This window comes from Mixophyes fleayi, chromosome 2 (genome assembly GCF_038048845.1).
Source record: "Mixophyes fleayi isolate aMixFle1 chromosome 2, aMixFle1.hap1, whole genome shotgun sequence".
NCBI lineage: Eukaryota > Metazoa > Chordata > Amphibia > Anura > Limnodynastidae > Mixophyes > Mixophyes fleayi.
In genome coordinates this window covers 139,870,582-139,894,963 of record NC_134403.1, presented here as the reverse complement: position 1 = coordinate 139,894,963, position 24,382 = coordinate 139,870,582, and the positions used below count along the sequence as shown (strand labels likewise).

At 38.8% G+C, this 24,382-nt stretch overlaps 1 protein-coding gene across 3 annotated transcripts; it reads left to right on the top strand.

Annotated features, from left to right (window-relative positions):
- Positions 1-1,355: 1,355 nt before the first annotated feature.
- LOC142141516 (uncharacterized) lies at positions 1,356-24,043 on the top strand. Of its 3 annotated transcripts, XM_075200070.1 has the most exons (9): positions 1,356-1,536; positions 3,258-3,368; positions 9,125-9,243; positions 11,866-11,926; positions 17,164-17,231; positions 17,329-17,431; positions 18,026-18,144; positions 23,162-23,307; positions 23,721-24,043. In XM_075200070.1, the coding sequence occupies exons 3-9, from the start codon at positions 9,163-9,165 to the stop codon at positions 23,812-23,814; spliced, it is 672 nt and encodes a 223-aa protein (XP_075056171.1). In that variant the 5' UTR covers positions 1,356-1,536; positions 3,258-3,368; positions 9,125-9,162; the 3' UTR covers positions 23,815-24,043. The 3 variants fall into 3 exon arrangements, with proteins under 3 accessions (XP_075056171.1, XP_075056170.1, XP_075056169.1); XM_075200069.1 differs by lacking the exons at positions 1,356-1,536; positions 3,258-3,368 and adding an exon at positions 8,181-8,384 and having other exon boundaries at positions 23,165-23,307; XM_075200068.1 differs by lacking the exons at positions 1,356-1,536; positions 3,258-3,368 and adding an exon at positions 8,181-8,384.
- The last annotated feature ends 339 nt before the right edge of the window (positions 24,044-24,382 follow it).

Genomic DNA, 24,382 nt, shown 5'->3' with positions numbered 1-24,382 from the left:
TATTGGTCTCATATCTTGATACATAACTTCAGGAGTTCTTTATGTCAGCTTACATCTTGTCCTACTGCATATCAGCAGAAAAATTAATAATCTCTTTTAGCAAATAATATTTCTATGCAAGTTACAATTAATGGCCGAACAAAGGCTTTATGAGGCCTTAACAAAAAATCATATTTAACATTTCCCATCTTTTATTCAATTGTTGGCCTTTTCTCCTCCTACCTATCTACACTATCTGTAGAACCACATTCTTATTGTCGATTAAGTAGGTGTGTATACACATGTAGAAGGCCACATGTATAGAGTTGTTCCTCTTAGGGATCAGTCAACTCATCCCCCACGAATAATAATCCTGTGATCCTCCCTGTCCTAACTTGATTTATAAAAAGATGCAATTTGGCAAATGTCCATGTCTAGAAAAGATGGTTTCTTAGTAGGTAGTTAATGATTCTATAGTAGTTCTGCAGGCCTTGCATGTTCTTCGTTCACTCTTAGTAGTTTCTTGTTGCAAACTGTGCAGTTCTTTGACTTTGCTAGTTTAAATAATTCATGACGCTCATCGTCAGGTCTGGTTTCAGCTGTAATTTCTGTGATCTTCAGAGGTTCGGGATTTTCAGTGGTTCCCCTTTTGGAGAGACAACAGTCAAGTGTCAGTAACTTCTTAATCAGCCATATATTTAGTTTCATTATCACATATACGTATTAATAAAGTATATAATACCCTTACAGCGCTACATATACCACTGCTGCAAATCAGAAAATTAAAACTTTACACCAAAGTATAAATCACATATAGAAAAAATATTATTAGAAAATTACTTTTTTGCGCTGAGGTTTCCCATACAAAATAGGTAGAGTAAATCTAATGAATATATAAAACGGAAAAGAATACTTATATTGATTGATGATATAGTGTTCGAATTCTTTCAAGAGATCATAGGGAATTGTACCGTAGATTCTTTAAAATTGGCACTTCAAAATATAGACCTCCGCTCCTCACTTCTTCTCCAAAACCATTAGAAATAAAAATACACTTTCTTAATACAGTTCTGACACTGGTGCAAATAAAGTAGAAGTCATTGCGAGTCTGTCAGCAGTACGGATCAGGACTGAACATCACAGACTTTCCTGTGCACAAAAATAAGCAGGGGCAGGTGGGTATCTGCCCCTCGGGCCGGTCCCATAGTGGGCTACCATGGGCTGGATCTCTGGGCCACTTGCATTTTCTTTCCTGTAAAATGTTCCTAATAGGATGCTGAGTCGATTCTTGCCCCCCGGGATAAAATTTGCCAGCCCTCCCCTAAAAATAAGTGATGTTATATCTCTGTGGAGTGCCTTCATGATCTTTCTGGAGACAATCTGCGGCACATGGTGTGGAATTGAATTTTCCCCTTTGAATGTGTTCAAGTCTAGCAATTTGTCTTCTATTTTATAATTTATAGTACTTATAAAAGAGGAAACCCTGCAAACACACTTTCACCAGGAAATGTTGTACAGATGAAGGACATATTAACAAACAGTCTAGTGTGTCAAAGGGTTAAATGTGTTTACTTTAATTAAATATTATTCATTCTTCTAAGTGAACAACTCTCTTGCTAGAAAAAGTTAGATGTTAGCCAATGACATTAAAATGACATCATAGTCATTAGTATTCAGTTTGCTTTTAATAAATGTAGGGCATTTTTGTTCATTAACTCTCTAATGCACATTCTCTGTGCACTGGAACTATGCAATAACTTTGTATCATATCCTAATAAAGAACGATGGGCATCACTTTTTAAATCATTGCATATGGGAACATCCAAACATCTAGTTTTTGAGCTCCCCATGTTTATTTTTTATATAGTAGTTGTGGTGTCATAAACTGATATTTTGAACCACACATTAATCCCTAGAGAAACCTAACACTTGCCCATAACTTTGCATTCCAATTTGTATACTCAGGTAAAAATCTATTGTAATATTTTTTGATTATAGTTTTATTGCTATTCTAGCTACTTCCACCTGTACTCGCTATTAAAAACAAGGAAGGGAATATTAATTCCACATATTTCAATACATTTTAAAGTAACCTATTCACTCCAAAATCTACCCCTTCTGGGCAGGCCTACCAGGGTCGGTGCTAGGGACCATGGCGCCCTAGGCAAAATCGGCGCCCTCCTCCCTCCTCCCCCCGTCTTTTCTTACCTTGTCTCACCACCGCCGCCTCTCTGCTCCGTCTCCTCCCCTCCACTCACTGACACTAGTGAGTGGAGGGGAGGAGACGGAGCAGAGAGGCGGCGGTGGTGAGCAATAGCCTCTCCCCCCTCCCCCGTGCATCTGCATGCTGTGCGGCGGCCGTGACAGTTATGGTCAGCGGTTGCCGCACAGTTTTAAAATTAATTTCCAGTTCTCCAGGCACCCTCCAGAGCCCGGCGCCCTAGGCAAGTGCCTAACCTTGCCTAATGGGAGCGCCGGGCCTGAGGCCTACACTAACTATAAACATGAATTCAGTTTGAATTTTAACATGAACAGTGCTATGCTTTTTAGCTGGATTGAGTCTTGTTTGCACATTGTTTTTAAAGGCAGGTACTCCCCAAGCAACAGTAGCTAATAGACACCTAAAGAATCACCTGCTGTTGCTTGGGGAGTAGCTGACATTGCATTAATGTGATTGATATAGCATACTCTTTAATAACTTAAAGGCTATTAGGGGGGAATTCAATCCCCCCCCGAAGTATCGCCGCGTTAATATTACCATAATAACGGTAATTACGCACACTATTACCGTAATAACGGTAATAGTTTTAGCGCAGCGGTACTTCGTGGGGAATTGAATTCCCCCCTTAGAGTCATATATCCACCATCACCAAATTTTGAATACATAGGGCTAGATTTACTAAGCTGCGGGTTTGAAAATGTGGGGATGTTGCCTATAGCAACCAATCAGGTTCTAGCTGTCATTTTATAGAAGGTACTAAATAAATGAAAGCTAGAATCTGATTGGTTGCTATAGGCAACATCCCCACTTTTTCAAACCCGCAGCTTAGTAAATCTAGCCCATAGTCTTTTTCCCACTGATTAGCCAATCAAGGATCCAATTTAGTAATATTAACCCCATTTTTCCAGGCAAATTACAGGTTCACATCTCAATATCAGCTGCACCCTCAGGCTAGACAAGGCGAGAGAGGTTCTATATTAAAAAAAACAACAATAGTAGACATTCTTTTTAATTCATTTATTTAAAACTAAATTATACTTTGTCATTTTTGTCACAGACATCTTCCTTTATCAAATACAATCTGCCAAAAGAAGATAGTGAGAGACAAAAGAGAGAAATACTCATTTGTCGCTTTTCAAGCATCAGCAGTCTCCCATAGGGAGAACAGGTATGGAATGCATAATTATAGTATACAATTATATAAATCATTGATCACCATATCTACAGATGGAGCAGAATCAATTTAAACAAATGGAGTGATTCTGCGCTTACCACATGGTTTGTAGTTTATTGAGCCCATTCACATGTGTCACATTCACACACAAACTCTATAGATGATAATGGTGACAAGTGGACGTCGGTCACAGTCAAGGAAGTAGCTGGGTCTGTATGTAAGGATCCATCTTGAAAAAAGAACTTAGTTTAACACTAAGGGGTATATTTACTAAACTGCGGGTTTGAAAAATTGGAGACGTTGCCAATAGCAACCAATCAGATTCTAGTTATCATTTATTTAGTACATTCTACAAAATGACAGTTAGAATCTGATTGGTTGCTTTAGGCAACATCTCCACTTTTTCAAACCCACAGTTTAGTAAATATACCCCTAAAAGTCAATGGCTGTTGTCAGCAAGGGTATGCCAGAATGTGATCGCCTTAGGAGACATGCAAACACATACATCTGAATGGGATATCAACATCTTTTACAACTAGAAAGAGTGTGCTATAAAGTGTGTTTTTTATTGACTATGTCATATTAATTTTTAAACAGCTTATGGTGATAATTTCCTGACAAAAGTTGTCATCTCACGAAGTTCAGGCTGTTTGTTCAGCAACATATTTTTTCCATCATTTACAACACTACATATAAGATGGCCTGCTGTCAGGGCTGCCAAGAGGAAATCAGTGCCCCGATTCAACAACTTTATGTGGCCCACCTTATAGTTGAGAATGTAAAAAAAATTTGCGCCACAAAATTTCTGATGGTTGTGTTCATACAATTGGGGGCTTGGCTATGCATCATTGGGCATGGCCAGGCCACCCTCCTACAGAAAAAAACCCTGCATTGTTGTGTACACCATTGAACGGTCACCAAAACTTGGGATTGTCCCACTAGAATCACAACATTTCACAGACTCTCCTGCTCTCTCCTACCTGTTCTTGACACTTTCACCACCTGTGGATGCCGGTTTCTTTAGTTGCGGCTTGTCTGGATCCTAGAATGTTGGGGGCCCTATTTGGAAACAAAAATGGAATAAATAAATTACTAGTATTTACATTTCAGAAATATACCTGTTTCCCGCAACCATCACTGCCATTAAATAATTCATAGGCACATTTAATAAAGAGACCTCATTCTCCCCAAACTCACCCCCACATTCAGCAGCCCCAAACCACCCCATCTCAAATTAATAGTCCCCACTATTAAATTGCCCCACCATCACCCCACAAAAAAAATTGCACCCATTAATTAGCCACCACCAACCTCACACTACATTGCCACAAGCCCCCTGTGCCATCACACACACATTACTGTGCCCCTTCATCACCACGTTGTGCTCCCTTATGATCACACTGCGCCCTCCATGCTGCTTTCCCCGTCATCACACTGTGCCATGCTGCTCCCCCCTTTCCTTCACCACACTGTGCCATTCTGCTGTCCCCCAACTTCATCACACTGTGACATCCTGCCCCCATCTCCTTCATCACTGTGCCGTGCAGCCTCCCTTCTCCATCACTGTGTCATGCTGCCCCCTTCTCCATCACTGTGCTATCCTGCCCCCCCTCTTTCATCACTTGGTGCCTTCCTTCTGGCCCCCTTTTTTTCTCATACTGTGCCTCTATCCCCCTTTTTCCTCATACTGTGCCTCCCTCCCCCACTTTTTCCTCATACTGTGCCTCTCTCCCCCTTTTTCCCCTCATACTGTGCCTCTCTCCCCCACTTTTTCCTTATACTGTGCCTCTCTCTCCCCCCCTTATTCCTAATATTATGCCTCTCTGCCCCCTTTTTTCATCATACTGTGCCTCCCCCCTTTTTCCTCATACTGTGCCTCTCTCCCCCTTTTTTCCCTCATACTGTGTCTCTCTCCCCCCTTTTTTCCTCATACTGTGCCTCTCTCTCCCCCCTTATTCCTAATATTATGCCTCTCTGCCCCCCTTTTTCATCATACTGTGCCCCCCCCCCTTTTTTCTCATACTGTGCCTCTCTCCCCCCTTTTTCTCATACTGTGCCTCTCTCTCCCTCCCTTTTCCTCATACTGTGCCTCTCCCCTTCCCCTTTTCCTCATACTGTGCCTCTCTCCCCCTTTTTCTCATACTGTGTGTCAGGATAAAGCATAGATCTGATATGCTGAAATAGAATATTGGATGTCAGGACCCAAATAAATCTTTGCAGGAATACCTAAATTAACCTGATGTTAAATTCAGATAAAGGTGTGACCAAATGAGCCCAGGAACAGGTAATTGAGACCAGCTTAAGATATGCAGATCACAGACATCCATTGTATTTGATCATGTATTTCCCTAGCTAATTTACTTCCTTTCAATAGGTAGTGTAAACACAAACTAACACCTGGGTGTAAATTGGAGAACCATATGCCTAGGTGTGATCCTTGTAGACAAAGATAGCTTTTAAAGACTGCTTATAAAGATATATGGAAATATGGGTTTCAAAAGAAAATGGCTACATCGTTCATATTTTGGGGAAATCGGGATGCCACTCTGTGCTGAGGGGCAGGGAACACTAAGGGGTCTTGAAAGATAGATACCAACTACATAGGGAACAGCCATAGACACATGTATTTCAGGATGAGTTGGGATATTGTTGTAATTCCATTATGTTTGATATGGAAATGTGCGGGAGATTATGACCGGGTTATTGAGGGGGGTGTTATTTCTCTGAGATATATCTGTGAAAAATTTACTAACAGGTCAAAACTTAAGAATAGTTTGACCAAACCTGAGGTAACACCCAGGGGACATTTCCGCCCCCACATTAGCATTCACACTGCCCCTGTGATTGCCGTCCCATTTGAGGTTGCTTAAAAATCTGTGTTCTGAGGGAACAAATTGTCAGACTTTTTGGGAAATCAAGTTCACCTTGATAAGCTGTCCATCTTCATAGCCACATTTCCCTTGGCCAGAGATGCAATTAATGTAAGTGCAAATCTGAATGTAATCCTTTTTATTTTAAACTGTTTTTGCTTGTTATGTCAAACTTATTATTTGTTTATTCATTATTTTTCTTTATATCTGAATGCCCTGTACCTTTTGTATATTAAATCTAAAATTTAATAAGTTGCGTCTTTGATACTCTAAAGAATCCATAGCCTGTTTAGCAGAGAGATTGCTAGTCCATGTTACCCTGTGTGTGATTTGTTGCTACATTTGATTAACAAGCTGTGTGTGCTTGTATTTACATTTGTGTAACAGTCTGGAGGTGTGAAGAGTTAACCCTGTGTGTGCTGGTGTAAGTCTTGCTAGTTTGTGGAACTAGAAGCCTGTGTGCCAGTGTGAGTATATTGGGGTCCTATTGCCCGTACCCAAGGTGGTGGCTGATCCTTGAGGTGTCTGGGGGGGACGGGGTGTGAGAGCGCTGTGTTTGGGGGCGATTCCATAGGTCTAGAACCTGGGTGATAGGTGAGAGAGACTGCGGGCTGAAATCGTGTGTGACCTCATACAGCAAACACCCCAAAGTCACGGCAGCTGGGAGTTCGTGACACTATGCCTCTCTCTCCCCCACTTTTTTTCCTCATACTGTGCCTCTCTCCTCCCCCCTTTTTCTTCATACTGTGCCTCTCTCCTCCCCCCTTTTTCCTCATACTGTGCCTCTCTCCTCCCCCCTTTTTCCTCATACTGTGCCTCTCTCCTCCCCCCTTTTTCCTCATACTGTGCCTCTCACTCCCCCTTTTTCCTCATACTGTGCCTCTCACTCCCCCCTTTTTCCTCATACTGTGCTTTTCTGCTTTACTCCCTTCTTTTACTTACCTTTGTACTAGCTTCTTTCTTCTCTTCTCTTTTCTTCTGTCTTCTCTCTTCATGCTTCTTTCTTGGTCCTCTCTGCGCCGCTCCTCACTGAATCCAGGTTGTATAGTGCTGGTTATGGATCTTAGGAGTGGGTGACATGCTTAAAATAAATTACTAGAAGAGCTATTTTCATTCATTTGATTTGGGATTCTACATGCTGGAAACACCATTGAAATGAATAGGAACAGCACTGTGCTGCTTGCGTTCTGGATGTGAATGCATTCATCACATATCAGCTGCACATATACTGCATGTGAAGAGAATATTAAATGCACATGCAAATGCATATTGTTTATATGCTTTTTTCAGTTGTGATTTGCATTCGTGTTTTTGATGCAAACATAACGCCAGTGATTAATAGGCGTAGAACTATGCAGTTTATTTGCAGCATAAAGATGTCGTTTTACTAGAACTTTCAACAATGTTGCAACAAATCCAGATTACTATCTACCCAAACACACTTAATACATGGCAGCCGATATTTCCAACATCACCAGTAGATATTTATAAAAACAAAAATGTATGCTTATTAATAACACATCTCAAAAATGATTTTAGTCAACTGACTTTGTTATTTGTATGGACTTTCCTTTTAAGAAGTGCAGATGCCCAGGAGGTAAATCCAGTTTAATAGCTATTCCCACCCTCTAATATGACATGCTCTGCAATGTCTGACAAGATAGCTAAATCAAGGTAATATTGTGCAGATCTTTAAAGAATTTGGGATTGTAAATTAACAATCTGGAAACTATCAGTAGAAATAGTAAATGTACACTGCAAAAGAGGAACTGTCAGGTTCTTTAAGGTTTTTTTATGTGTTTATTTGCAAATAAGCATCTCTAGTTATTTGGCCTCTAATCCCATTTTCCTTGATTCTCAAGACAAATGCATTTCTGAACAGAGCATGTCTTCTGCACAGCATTTAAAAAGAGCAGCTGCCATTGGCTGAGCAGCATCCAACTCGGTAGCATCATGCTCTTGTTACTGTATATTGAGCCACAAAATAGACAGTATTCCTTGCTGTGTGCTGAATAAATCTCATCCAGTCTGTGCAGCTCTTGGAAGAAATCTCCTCTCACTGTGCTTTGTGTAAGGATGGCTGCTGTGAGCCAGTCTCAGCCCTTGCGGCAGCCCTGTCTCTACCACTCGCCTTGTAAAGGTAGACAATTTGTTGACAGGTTCAGGCATCTTGCAGTCTCTGCATGTGTTACGGTGTGTGATGTTATGTCTTTTTGTTTGTGTTCTACACTAGGTAGACTTTCATTGTTTATTTTATTAGCTGTATTACACTTATAGCAATAATCTATTGTAGAAAGAGATGAGGGGTTTTGTATAATGTAAATAAAACAGGCTTGCTTCAAATTTATCCCTGATTTAAAGGAACAGTCCATGTCTTGTACTAACATATTTTCTGCTTTTTTTATTTGCTATGTTCATGGATCTTAGTAGATTGTATGGATCTTTAAGAATAAGTCCAGTCATCAGTACTAAAAGTCTGTTTATTTTTTTATTTACCATGATCCTATCCTCAATGTATACTTAATGTAGTTTGAAATAATTGATGGTGAGTGTGGCTTTATATGTGTTAAATTTACCTTAATTGTTTTACCTTATTTATTGGAAATTAAAGGGGCATTATTTAGAGACACTCTTCAAAAATATATACAACTATATGTTATATCTAATTAAACATCTAAACAGCAATGACATTCAGTATCATGTCTTCAAAAACTCCAGGAGGATATATGTAAAGATGTGCCTGTTTACAGCAGTCTTATATGTCTTTGTTAGGTCATTTGTCACAATAGTGACCACAATTGGGTCCCTTCATCAGAATGTGCTTTCGTGCGCATGTATTCGTAAAGGTGCTATTTTAATAACCATCTCTTTATTTTAAAGTGATTATCAATGTGAAGAAACCTTTACAGCCAATTGAAATGAATTGCAAGCAGGTGGCATTGGAAATGTTTTCACTATGTTCACAGCTTGATGTCCTCATCAGAGGGGAGGTTCAGCATGTGAGTACTATGCATCCGAATATACAGAAATGTATAGAATATTACAGTAGTGTTTAGAATGTAGGAAGAAAAAAAACAGTGATGATTTGTAAGCTAAGAGATACTGTCCTGAATCTTCGTTTATTCACAGTTAAGACATAATTGAGGAACAATTTTAAATGACATTGAAATATCCGGGTGTTGCAGGCTGACAGGTCCTGATTCATGTCCAAATGCACCTTGTGCGTAAGTTGCGTGTTCAAAAAGAGCATGCAACTTGAGCGTCGTTTTAAAGCCAATCCTATCTCAAGAAACGTTTTGATTTGAATTAATGGAAGTATGTTCTGCCTAAACAGTACTTCGAGACAAACAGAATAGATTTCAATATACGCACATGCATATGTACAATAAAATTTCACATCAGAATGCACAAAACTTTTATTTTATCAAAATTTAAAATAGCAACTAATAACAGTATATTCAGTTATATAAATATCTATTTTAAGAAATATTCTTTTATATTAAATAAATAAGATTTAAATGCATACTGTATATACAATGCATGTTTACAGCCTATCTTAGTTACATACAATTGTTCTGTGATAGCTATTGGTACGCATATGTGTACTTTTTAATTCAAAGACTATGTCCTGTCAGTCATCACTATCAGTCGGCATTTACATCTGACCTTTAGTGGGTGCTAGAGATACCGCTGAAAACAGGGATACTTACAACAATGGACTTGAATCAGCCGCATCTGTGTAGGAACGCCCTTCCTGTACATGGCTTACGTTAGTCCACCAATCACCTCCCCCATTCCACGTCTAAAGTTGTAGACAGTCAGAAGTGTCAGTTACGTGCGGACATGAATTGCATGCAGTTGCATTCATTGGCATAATGTCAGCTTCTGGGCAAGCTCAGAGCTATTTCACACAAGGTACCCTACGCAAATGTACGTACATCTGAACATGAATCAGGCCCATAGTGTACATTCAGTAGTGAAAAACAGTTGTTGGCTGTAGAACGGACTATATACAAGTGCATGCTTTTACATCTAATCTCTTTATTACCTTTATCAACACCAATGGTTAAACCTTTCAGTTACTATGTTTAATATTCAATAATAAAATGTGGCTGTCACCTACCCACAGTGGACGTTTTGTGGGTCCATTGTTTCATTAGACACTGATGACATCACCAAGGTATACATTAAATAAGGAAAAAAAGCCTACACGAATCATCAAATGTCTATTTCAGTATTTAGTAGTGATTTGTAGTAACAAATTTAATTTGAACCATTTTCAGAAACAGATAAAGTTATCTTTTAGTTGGTAAAAAGGACATTCACATGTAAAGTTACAATAATATTTTAGGTAACAAAATTGTATTTTATTAATAAAACATGGTTTGGCTAGACGTATAATAATTTGTATGACAACAAGGCTTCTATTGGGTTATTTTTTTCAGCATTATATTAAATACCACTACAGGGTAGAACATTTTGTAAACTGTGATAGTTGTTGCAACTGACCTTTCTCTTTTAGACTCCTATTGTGTCAGCCCAATAGTTAAAGGAATATCTATTCTGCTGCAAAAATCAATACAAAACCTTAAAGTACATATATAAGTGATTCAGTTAAGGAATATAGAGAAAAAATATAGTGAGTGATGGGATGGTCCAATGCAGCTTACAGTTATGTTAAAATGACTTCAGATACAGTACCAGCATAGAAAAAGTGGCTCAACTTGAATATAATTAAATAAAATGTTAAACAAACAAATAAACAAACACTTTATGAGAGGGAAAATATGTCCTCCAATCCACTTTCAAAAATAGCTTGTGTCTGAAGATACAGAGGCTGAGTGGAGGCCACTCTGTAACTGTATAATGGATTCAGGGATTACAACTTTACACAATCCATATGCTTGCATGAGCTCAGAACTTGTGTTCCCTATGGCATACTTCTCAAATGGAATATTACATGCTGCACTGCCCTGTCTTGTGACAAATATTGTACATGAGGACACAAAGCTCCACTAGCATAGAAGAGATAGTATTTGCATAACATTTAGCTTTAAATGGACCCACTGGACTAAATTTGCTCTCAAATCATCATTTTATGGTTTCAATACTCATATGGTTTATTGTAACGGAATGTTAATCAATTCAAGAGCCACAACTTGTTTTGTCTTTGGCCCATACATCTGAGGCCCTTCAAATATCAAGTGCTCCCTAGAACTGAGAATTAGCAGTGGACTAGAGAGAAGCTATATTACGTTCAGGTTCTAGTCATACTGGTTTAGGTCGCTACTCTACAAATGCTGCTTGTAATTGTGATCACACAGATATGTAAAACAATTCTACAATTGCTGCTTGTAATTGTGTTCATACTGTTATAAGACTCAACTCTAAAATTACTGTTTGTAACTTTATTCTAATTAACACTATGGGCTAGATTTACTAAGTTGCGGGTTTGAAAAAGTGAGGATGTTGCCTATAGCAACCAATCAGATTCTAGCTGTCATTTTGTACAATGTACTAAATAAATGAAAGCTAGAATCTGATTGGTTGCTATAGGCAACATCCCCACTTTTTCAAACCTGCAGCTTAGTAAATCTAGCCCTTTATATCTTTTTCAACAGTTACAAGAACAGGTTGCAGATAATTTATGCCTTGGAGAGTCTGACATATTTCAAACATTAGGTGAGTTGTGTAATCAAAACGTATTACCGTGTAAATTATAAATCATAATCATCATCATCAACATTTATTTATATAGCGCCAGCAAATTCCGTAGCGTTTTACAATTAAATCCAAATGAATTGTTTATTTTCTGTTGTCCCAATAATAGAAAATTATAATAATTTATTTAAAATTATTTTGTTATTTTAGAACTATCAGGATATAGTAAACAACAAGTAAAGTGTACTTAATTGTGAACTGTTTCCATTCAAGAAAATGGCAGAGCATCTGGTTTGTGTACGCAATCAGTGCTACCACTATGACAGTAAAAGAACAGACACAAATATAGATAGATAAGCCCCTTAATAAAGAGAAACACATAATCAGAATAAAAATCAGAAAAAGCAAACAAAAACAAAAAATGTATAATGGTTCCAGAATACAGGACAGGCAGGAAAACATATGGTGTTGAGTGTATAAAGGATGAAGCTGCAAAAGGTTTCAGGAACTCAAAGGGCCTCATTTACAGAGCACAAAATGGCTTAGGCACAGCGCAAAATCCACTTTGTTCCACTAAAATCAGGGCAGTTGGGAGGTATGGCAAAATGGTGATAAATGCAAGAGTGACACATGTACTAAAGGCAATCCAAAAGTTCCCTAACACTCATGATTAATTTAGGCCATAAATGAGACTAAGCTAATTAGCATTTTAGAAGAAAAACTGACGTTTTAGTCAATGAAAGGGGTGATTTTAAAATGGTAGGACATTGGACTTCTGATGTGAAGTTTACACTTTTACACAGTGCACCTCTAAAAAAAATTCTGCCTCTCTGCAAACCTACATGCACTTCTAATTTGCGGGGATAGCTTTTGGAGAGTGGAGAGTGGGCATGCACCTTGATATGCACTGAATGGTCTCTGTAGATGCACTGGTTCAAAACCAAATACTGCACTAAGTATCCAGTCCACTTAATAATTGAAGTCTGAAGTCTAAATGAGAGCATGCAAAACAGGATTCTGGATACAGAAAGCAGAAGGCTGAGACAATGGGCAAAGCTGGAAGATTATAGCAGGAGGGTCAAGACAATACTTGTCTATTCTTCTGGAATGTCCAAGAGACTCACGAGTTTTGGGAGTCCTTGTAGAACAGGCTATTCTTTCGGATCCTGCCCAATCTTCTTGTGGATTGGGGGAGTTATGATAACACAATTTGCTGTGAATCATGGCACTGCACAATAGGTGCAGGAATGTGATGACACAAATTGTGTTTTCATGCTCCCTGCACTTGCCCATTGGACCTCCCTATCTGGATCCCCTGAAGGGGAGGTATAACGAGTAGGAAAGTATTGTCTGGAAAGTGCAACAATGATGTGACAAATAAATTTTAAAAGTTCGTAATATCTCCAAGACCCTTTCTCGAGCTAAAACACTCATCCACTCACTTGTTTCTCGTGCATTGACTACTCTAACCTTCTCATCTCTGGTCTTCCTTTCTCCCCTCTCTTCCCACTTCAATCTGTCCTTAATGCTCCAACAACTAATTTTACTTTCACTTCACTACCTCTGCCACCTCTCTCTGTCAGTCGCTGCACTGGCTCTTTGCTCACTTCAGAATCCAATTGAGACTTCTTACCCTCACATACAAAGTCCTCAACCAGTCCACTTTCCCCTACATATCCAATCTCATTTCCTCACACATTCCCTCCCGCCCAATCCGCTCTGCCAATGATCGTCACCTCACCTATTCACAGATTACCTTTTCCCTCTCCCGGCTTCAGCATTTCTCCTGTGCTGATCCCAATCTCTGGACGGCACTCCCACTCCCAATTAGACTGTCCACCAGTCTCCAAGCCTTCAAACTCATGTTTAATTCAACCTTCCTCCTAACTGTTCCACCTCTGTACTCCTACTCTGTTTCAGCCTCTCTGTGTCTACCCATCCCTGATGTAGAGAATGTAAGCTCTCTTGAATAGGGCCCTCTCCACTAGTGTTTTCCTTACATAATTATGAAATTTTGTGAGTTGTTTTGTAAATTAGTTTTTTGTATTTATACAATTGTGTCACTTTTGTGTTATTTTTTCATTTTGTCATTATCCTAACTGTGTATGTATCGTGCTGCGGACCTCCCCTACTATACATATGTATAGTTGTTAGCAGAAGAGGTAAAGTGCCATGGGCATTGGCATCTACTGATGGGAACTGCATGTATAACGAACAAAGAACTCTATCACTAAAGATAGAGCATTTCTGTTGTCTACACACAACTGAACAATAAGCCAACAACACATAACTAAATGTATGCTTACTATGACTGTGTGTTACAGCTGTGTAGTTTCTTCTACGTTCACCTTTTTACATGCCAGTATGAAGCTAGGCATTTTCTGAGCAACCATGAATATTCATGAATATTAATAAGAGCAAGGAATAGCCAATTTACCCATAGAAACATTCACTGTGTTCCTGAGAAATATCCGGTGACATCATCAGGAGTCAGTTTTATGTACAATGGCTTTGTATGTTCCTGAGATCAGTGTTTCAGGCTCAATAATGGTATGTGTGTTAATTACTGTATAATGCATGTAGGTTTTTACTAAAGCTGTTCCTTATAGATTCTTTAAAAACTGCATAACAGGTACAATTTAATATACTGGATTTAATGCCTGCAAAACCACTGGAGAGGTCTGTGAACTATCATATTCATCATTTAAATGATGTTTTTAACAGCCAGGGGCTGTGGCACACCGTTAGGCATAATTATAAAAGATGTTCCATACGAGTATATATTTTCCAGGACAGCAGAAAAAGTACAAACCGCATTGTAGACGGGAAATGTCTTATTTGCTACATATTTTTTACATTGTTATAGAATTTTTTTTGCTTTGATAATGACAGCATGCTGATCTTTGGTGTCACACATTTTGCCACCACATACAACAGTACAAAACATATTTACATATCTCCCAACATTCAATGTTGTCTTGTGCTTGTGTATAGGTGTTAGTTTTTTATGCATATTTCAATATATTGCAAATGTGTGCAATAAAAACAGTATATTGTCTTCCAAATAATGCATAGCAACAGCAGCACATTTCATTTTCTGTACTTGTATATGTGATATTTACATATAATTTTATGAAGAAATTATGTTACTATTGCTATACATACTATAGTAATTATTATTATTCTTCAACAATTGTAGATGAAGGGTTAATAAGTGTATAAGGCAGGTGGACAGGGCTGGCCTGAACCGGTCTTGCACCCTTGCATCACAGAATGTGTGTAGCCAATTTAAATAATTGTGGGCGTATTCATCTTTGGACATAAGTCCCTTTGCGTGCTGTATCTTGCGTGAAACGCTCTGCACTTGCTCACAAACGAACCTTACTCCAGGGAACGCATATGTATCCAATTCACATTCTTTAAGGGGGTAACGGGGGCAGGAAGGGGCTGATGCACTTAGGCAATGTACACTAAGGGCGTGCATTCGTCCAGTTCAAGCTATGGCCATCTCTTAGGTATGTATTTTTTAGCTGTATCACTTGCACCAGCTACAAGGCAGATTTAAGTGCAAACTGATAGTCACTACACGTATGCATGCCAGAACATGTGTTTGCAAGTAGGCATGCATATGTGTCATGACCATGATACATGCATGCGGTTTATGTACAGTACGCATTAAGAACATTCTGATTTATGTATTTCTTGTTACAATTTTTTTACATATATGTTTAATAATGATTATAGTATTATTTTTTTATGCAAGTGCAAGTTATGGCCAATTTTCTTAAACGCAAGTTGCTTTCACATTGTGTTCCAAGATGAATCAAGCCTGTATCATCAGACCATGTGCCTGTGCATTGTCACACCACATGCGTATCATCGCGTCATGATGTGCTTGTCACAGAGCCCACCAGTGTTATCCATTTGTCATGCATTGACATGACATTGTGAGCCATACAGACATGAAGAATGGTGAAAGGAGCTTCTGAATTAAATAACTAGATGCAAATATCAATCATTTTAGCGCCCCATACAATCAGGGACCCTGTGCTGTTTCCTTGTCAAACAATAACTTAGGATGGCACTTCAGGTGTAAGTGATAGAGGAACTACTCTCCTAAAGGACATATTACAATGGTATTTAGGAAATTTAATAAGCACCCCATGCTTAAATATATGAAGGTTGGGCTTCAGTCTAATACGCTAAACTAGTGCTTTCCAGAGTATGGGTGCAGCATGGGAGAAGACCTGAAGTTTGAAGTGGGAGGTTGTGATAATGGAGGATGATAGGCATTGGTCATTAACAGAGCATGGGTAGGGTGATAAAAAGAGAGAAGAGCTATAAGAGATGGCTACTCCATTCAATATGGCTTGAAGCCACACCAATGTAGTTAATGGATGTCTAGATTAGTAAAATTTATAATAGTCAAAACAAGAAATGATTAGGATGAATTATTTCAGTGGTAACATTAGTGAGGAAAGGACGGATGTTGGAGATATTTTTGAGTAGGAGACAATATGATGTTACAGAGGGATTAGGGAGTAAAGGACAGGTCAGGATTAAATATGATTTGGAAGTGATGGCAGCTTTGCTCACACAAATAGATAATTAAGGTGTGGTTCATTAAAGGAGGAAACATGATGTGTCTGCAAATATGTTATATTACCCAACATTACTTCAAGGGGAGCTACAATTTGGGGCGAGTTGTCTCCTGAATGTCCGTGGAAACACCTCACGACGATGTTATGGCTGGAATCTCCGCTCATTTTTCAAGGTGCGAGGAAAAATGAGCATAGTTTCCCACCATAAATTGTAGACAATGTGCGCAGATGGGCATTGCAGTGATGTCTGTGCGAGACATCGCTGACAATTGACTCTCCTCCCAAGTGTCAATGCAGCCATGGAGGGTGCAGGTGGGAACAAACAAAAAGGTACGTGATTAGATCAGATTACACCACCTCCAGTTCCCCTAGAAATGTATGCATAAACCTGGAAGGTTGACAAGAATAATAAATGGCCCAACTAAGCCACACTTGCATGAAAACCCTTGCTTTGAATATATTAGTTGCCCCCCATTTACCCATTTTTGTCACCTGGGTTTTATATGTTATATGGTGTCTCGTTTACTTTCAATCTGTATACTATATTGTATGATATTTGTTTCTTCTGCATTTTCAGGCCCTGTTATCAGCTTATATGTAACTCACTTTTAAAAACCATATAAAGAACACATTATATTGTTTTGATTCCAATTTAAGGTTCAGAGCTTGTTGAAAGCATGAAAGAATGTTTATTCCACTTACCGGAGCCAACACCATGCCTAGAGGTAAATACAAAATGAATACCACAGATAATAAGTTAAATATAATAGTCCTTATAATCCAAATGCCATAAATAGGTAATATTCCCTCCATTTTCTACAGGACTATCTTGACACTTCAGGGTTATCAGTTCTTTTTCCAAGGGTTGAGATATATATTATACACGAGAGACCTGTTGATATTTTGGAGAGACCGCCAATGGATGGTAAGAGGCAATGAGATTGTATTGTAGCATTTGTATATATGACTGTTTATTATTTTTATGTGCAGACTCTAAAAATGACTAATGTATAACTGAAACTGTCACCAAAGTTTACAGCTATAAAAATAAATAAATATATGTAGTACATAGCAATCTTCACTACCTATTTTTAATATTGTTTTTACTTTCCAATACATTAAAATACATGCTTTTACAGGCATTGTTTAACACTACTGAAAGTTTATAAACTGGTATGGTAGTGGAACCCTTTGATTTCAATGATGCTATACCCACTAGCATTTGAATTCCCACAAGTCGGTGCACTTTCTTATTGTTTCAAGGAGGTTATATCATGCGTAGATAACCTAATTTTCAGAGACATCCTTATTTATAGAGATTTTTCATACCTTTTTTGTTTTAAATAGACTCACTGTATCTCAAATACATGAATACTCATGTATGATGTCAGAGTTGCTTAAAATGCCACGAAATTTGTTATTAACTTGGAGTCCAAAATGATGGTCTAGACTCTAGAGCAACTATGCATTGTGGAATTGATATTAGTTGTTCTGTCACTAATATTGTGTTTTTCTGCAGATTACTATGCTCATATAGGAAAACTCAATCAGCTCCTGGTTTTAAGTCAGCAATTGGAGGATGATGTGCAGCACTTAGGAAGTCATAAATATGTAGCTCACCAACTGTCAGTACTCTATGTGAGTATTTTATGCATTATTTATATTGCAAAGTCATCAACTAAGAATGTTCACACCCTGGACGTGGAGTTTCATTTTTATATATAATGGATAAAGTCTAAAATTTGATGAGTGCTAAACTAATGGAAAAGGACTTTAAAACAGACCATTTTGTGTGTCACCGTTAACAAGCAAATAATAAAGTTTCTTAGTGGATTCTAAATCCAATTTTTACAAACACTTTGGGCCTGATTCATTAAGGAAAGTAAAGCAAAAAAATTAGTGACTTTGCATCTTGGCAAAACCATGTTGTATTGGAGCGGGAGCTAAATTTAAAATGTGGGGACAGATTTATAGTTGGGGTAGGGCATGTCCTAGATTAATTTTAAATTTAATTGTAAAGTAAAGCTATCAAATATTTGTGTGCTACTTGAAAAAAACAGCCAGCAGGGTCGGACCTACCATCTGGCTCTTCTGGCATTTGCCAGAAGGGTCAATGGCTGTGTGGTCTGGTCCAGCTCCCAGGATCTGGCGCTTCAAGTTTTGCGTGGCCGTAACATCACAAAGTTATGCGCAGCCGCGTAGGAGCCTTCACAAAGCAAGGTTTAGCTGTGGAGGGCGCAGAGTGAATTCCAGGAGGCTGCTGAGGTAAGTTATGTATTTGTATACTTTTCATTTGCATTCCTTTTCGGGGATAGGGAAAATGGTGCTGAGGGGGGCAGTGACATTTACTGCAGGGGAGGGGGAGGAGATTAAGTAAAAACCACTCCAAGGGGGAAAGATTAAGTAAAACCGACTCTGGGGGGGGGAGGGATTAAGTAAAAACGACTCTAGGGGGGAGGACGACTAATTAAAAACGACTGCATGGGGAAGGAACTTAAAATGTTTGCAGGGGGTTGTACAAGTGAGTAAAAATGCCTGCATGGGGGAAGAAAGTGAAAATGACTGCAGGGGGAGCAATGGCTGTAGGAGGGGGAAAATAAAAATGGCCCATGTGTGTGGGGGACAGTATATGACTATAATGTGTGTGGGGGACAGTATATGACTATAATGTATGTGTTGGACAGTATATGACTATAATGTGCGAGGGAAGGGGGGGGGTCTATATAATGTGGGAGGTAGGCTATTAATCTAATGGTGAATTGCAGGTAGGGGTTAATTATTGGGTGCTATTTTATTTGTGAGTGATGGTGGGGCAATTTAATTTAATATTGGGACCTATCAATTTAAGATCAGGTGATTGGAACTTTAATTTAATGCTGGGGTGGTTTGAGAGCTATTAATTGAATGTGGGGCTGCTTGGGGAAAATGAGGTCTCTTCAGGGCAGCATTAAAGGAATGGAGGCCCCTGGGCTGAGGGGGCCTCCATTCCGCCATGAGGCCCCTGCCTGTGAGCCGCCCCCCCCCCAAGTGCTTATCTCTTTCTGTTTTCCTGTCACTGTAGTCCTTCCGTGGTGTGCTGTAAGCTGCTTACTGAGGAGATCTTGTGAGTGAGACTCATAGTCTCACTCTCACGAGATCTCCTCAGTAAGGATATTACTGAGCGCCGCGGAAGGACTACAGTGACAGGCTCAGCAGCATTGAGCGGGCTGGGGGCGCCTCCACCCCCGCAACCATCAATAATGCCGCTGAACACTTTCAAGGGCCCCCTGGAAGCCCTAGGTCCCTGGGCTGTAGCCCAGTTAGACCTCAGGTTAATCCGGCCCTGGGTCTATTTATTAAATGTGATTATGAATTATTTAATGCCTGGGATGATTGTGGGAAATGGTTATATTTATTAAACGTAAATGCTATTTAATTTCTTCCTGGGGTTGTTTGGAGGGAGAGAAAAAGGTTTGTTTATTAAATGGGAATACTATTAATTTAATGTTGGGGCTGGTTGGAGGGAGATAGACGTATTTATTAAATGTGAATACTATTATTTTAATAATGGGACTGCAGTGAGGCCTAATTATAAAACGTGGGTGCTATGTTGATTTAACACCGCTGGTTGGAGTTTTCTAAATTTCATGTACCCATTTTTTTTTCCAAATAGCTCCCCCAACATTTCGGGATCCAGACAAGCAGCAACTGATCTAAAGACACCAGCAACCACAAGTGGTGAAAGTGACAAGAACAGGTAGGAGAGAGCAGGACAGTCTGCCAACTGTCCTGAATTTGGTGGGTGACTGTCCCCCTCAGGATTTGTTCTGACTGCAAGGACAGTTGGGAGGTATGTCCTGCTTCACACTGTACTGCTTGTGATGGCAGAACTGTGTGCACCTACCAGTAGTGCTCACAGTATTGCCTGTATATTTGTCGAAAATGTGTCTAATAACCATATTACATCATAGGAGCCCCCCTCTCAAGTGCCTAGGGTCCTCCAAGTCTTAATCCAGCTCTGGTTATCAGGAGGAATCTGATAGTTGCTCTCAGTTCCTGGACAGGACACATCCTGCAGTGCAAGCCGAGGAGCTCTAAGTTTCATGAGATTTGTTAATGTTGTGAGACTAAGAGCTTCCATGCTCACTCACAAAATACAGGTTTTAAAGGATTTATTAATAAAGTATATGATTTTAATACAATTTGAGATTGACCAATGGTGAACTAAAGAGTGCTCCCACCATGAGAATTTTTTCTTCTTTTGAATGTTCTGTCTTAATATGTCTCTTGGAGTAGCACCTCTGCTCCATGCATTTATATTAATATATAACAACCTTGATAGGTGATAGAATAACTGAGCAGATCATGTTTACAAGAAGGATCTACATTGGTAATGGTATTTCTGTGCGGAGGTTTACAAATTCTTTTAGGATACTTAAAAATTAAGTCTCACACATTTACTGTGGTGCTTGTGGTACAACAGACCCACTTCTCAAAACAATTCTTCCCAAGGACTGTCAGGCCTGCCCCTATAACTTCCAACCAATAGCATTCCATTTAGGTACCATCAACTATAGACAAGTGTCAGACCATCAGAAGCCCCGACTGCATACTGCACTCGCACCCCCCAAGACATCTTAATGGCCCCTTACCTCCTCCCCCCTTCTACTCCATCCCTAATTACTTTATTTTCCAAGGTACATTAAATAAGCTTACCAGTTAATGATAGTAATGTTCTGGATATCTCTATGAGACAGCTGTTTTCAAACCATCTTACTTAACTATCTGTCACTGTAGCGGTACAATGCTTTGATATATGGAAGTTAGATAAAAATAAAGATTTAAAAAAGAGACGGCAGCATTTCAGGGTTCTTGCTGCAGGTTTAACAAATATGTGAATAAAACAGAAGGATGGCATCCCAAATAGTGAAATGTTTCTACTTATTTGTTATGCTTAGACTATAAGCCAAGTGAACATGTACCAAGTGTAACAAAAGTTAAAGCTTATCTGGGAAATAGTGTTGACCTCCTTGGTAGTCTTCCTACATAGGGCTTCCTGATAAAAGGACAAGAAGAAAAGCTTATAGTGTAATATTACTAAAGAGTATAGGGCAAACCTCGGGCACTACCAGGAAAGTGTTTCAATTATTCTATGCGTTTCATCTGTTTACAAACTTCATCAGGGATTATTGAAACAGTTTCTTGAGAGTGGAAAATTTGCCCAATACTCCTTTTCCTGGAATATTTTCTCTCTAAGCTGTTGAGCATCTCGGATGGACTAACAAATTGTTTCCCATAGGGTTGACTACATACCTAGTTTATATAAACGTTTTCCTAGGCTTTGGTTACTAAATGTTTCTTTAGAATGCTACACTATAAGCTTCTTTTCTTGTCCTGCTTATCTGTGAGCCTTATGTAGTAAGATTACTGAAGTGGTAATCTTTATTTCCCAGATAAGACATAATATTTGTTATACTTAGTATGTTTTCACTTGGCGTATGACCCATCCAATATAAAGCATCACATTTATATATTTTTTACATTTTCTGTATCATTATACACATACCATCCATAACATTGACTTGTTCATACCATTCTATTCAAATAAGAGCATCGCTATTCTTAATAATGCTCAAGCCCTCCCCTCTGCTCTGACCTTTGTGTAAGTCTGGGTTTTATAATGAATCGTAGATTAATCCAGATAGCCTGGGTTTGCTTAAGCACAAAGACTTCCAGCAAAATATAAGTGCTGTCGTGCATGGATATTATCATGTAATTGTGGAGAAAGTTTGACAAGTTAAACAAAAATGCACAATATTACTTGTTGGAGCAATTCACCCAATCTGAACAGGTCCCCTAATTTCTGTAATGGGCAGGGCTGACCTCCCTCTTTCCAGCAGTGTGTTGTCAGTGCTCAATGCACTACGTGTATAAAAAAAAAAGACTACCTTAGAGTGAGTGAGGAGAGTATCCCAGGATCATAGTATACAGCAGGGGACCTCCCTTACTCCTGCCAAGGAGGGCTTTTATCATACAGGCAGCATGTTGTCCCTCTACAATTTGGTAGTAGCAGGGACAACCTCCTCTGACTGCAGTAGATCTTGGGGAACATGCCAGATTGGGTGGATCACCGTAAAATAGGTTAAAACAAGTAATATTTTGCATTAATGTTTAACTTATTTTATTCCACCTAAATCCTGAAAGTGATAAATCTTGCAAAAAGGAAGCACTAGAGCTCCACTATCTATTACAAACACAAAAAGAGATGTATGAATATTATATCACATTAAATGTATTACACACAACTATTGTACACTTCTATCCATAAAAAGAAGTTCATATGTGAGCAGGGTTCCATCTTGAATTTTGAATACTGATAAAGGGGCTTAAAAGTACTTCAGAAATAAAAAATTGGCCATTTTGGGTAGATTTTTTTTTTGCAATGGCAAAAGTTATAAGCAAACTAATGGTATTTTCTGACAATTCAAAGTCCTCTCAAGGTAGTTGTGTGGGTGCCGCATAAACAAATTACTGACATCGATGTTGCCAAAATAGGCTCAGCAGTGAATGGGTTAATTGTCCCGACGGCACAAATAGCAAATATGTATTCTCTAAGTTTGCCGAACATATCTCCTGTTGTATATGATGATTCATGTTGTATTGTCTTCTTTCTTAGAAGGTTCTCAGTTATTTCAGTGGAAGTCCTTATCTAGACATACTAAAGAGAGACATTGAAGCCAATTTTAAGTCTGTGAAGACTGCACTTATTACATGTGAGGGATCAAGACAGGAACCTCTTTTACCAGCACATCTTCTATCATGGTAAGACAATAAACACCTATGCCATAATATACTTCATATCGCAAGCTTTCCATAGTCACAGACTGCTTCATATAGGTAATCCTCAGGGGAGGGCTGGCAAATTTTAGCCTAGAGGGGCAAGATTTGACTAAGCAGGAACATTTTTTTTTTAACCTGAATTTATTTTAATATGTTTAGAAAAAAATACAAAACAGACAAAACAATGCATATTGGTGGGTAAATGCTGGAACTTATATAAAGAAACCAGAGATAAGTTTTGATCTACTGCTTACTCCATTCCTGCCTGATTCCCCTTATATTGGCCACTTTATGGCCCACTCACCAGTAATAATACACACGATAACAATAAATATAAATTATACATTGTTTGATTTAGTGTGATCATGAATTTATTTGTACTCATTTCTTCACAGGTTGTTAGGTCTAACACAGACAGTTATTACAACAGTCTCCTTACTTCCCGAAGAACTCATTGGTGAAATGTCCATTATTGCTTTCGCTTTGTAGTTTTAATTTCCACAAGCAATTATTAAATAGTTTGATAGTCACAGAAAACTATGACTCTCCAGATGTTGGAGAAGTACAAGATCCCTTGGACTCAGAGCATGTTGGGACTACTAGCTCAACAACAGCCGGATGGTCACATGCTGCCTAACTTTGGTCTAATATAATTTAGTGTTGCGGTCATTTTAGTTTTTTTCATGCTCCAATGTAACAATAAAATATGTTAAAATGACTGCAGTGTGGCTAAATATGCTTACATTGGTAATCCTGGGTACTTCACAAATCAGTTATAAGTGCTGCCATTCAACTATGAATGGAGAAATGGTAAATACCAATGGATGGCAGCATCAAAGAAAAGGAAATGTATTTTTTTTCCAGCTCTATTAATCTCTATGTATTTATTGCAGACATACATTGTTGTACTTATTAAATATATACATATATCGCTATTATTATATCTTAAGTGTATAAGTGTGTAACTGCAATATCACGCATCGCACCAGTTTAGTTCTGCGTGGTTCATTGGTTTCCCTTGGTTACTGCTATCCGCTGTTCAGCCTGGCGTTCCTCT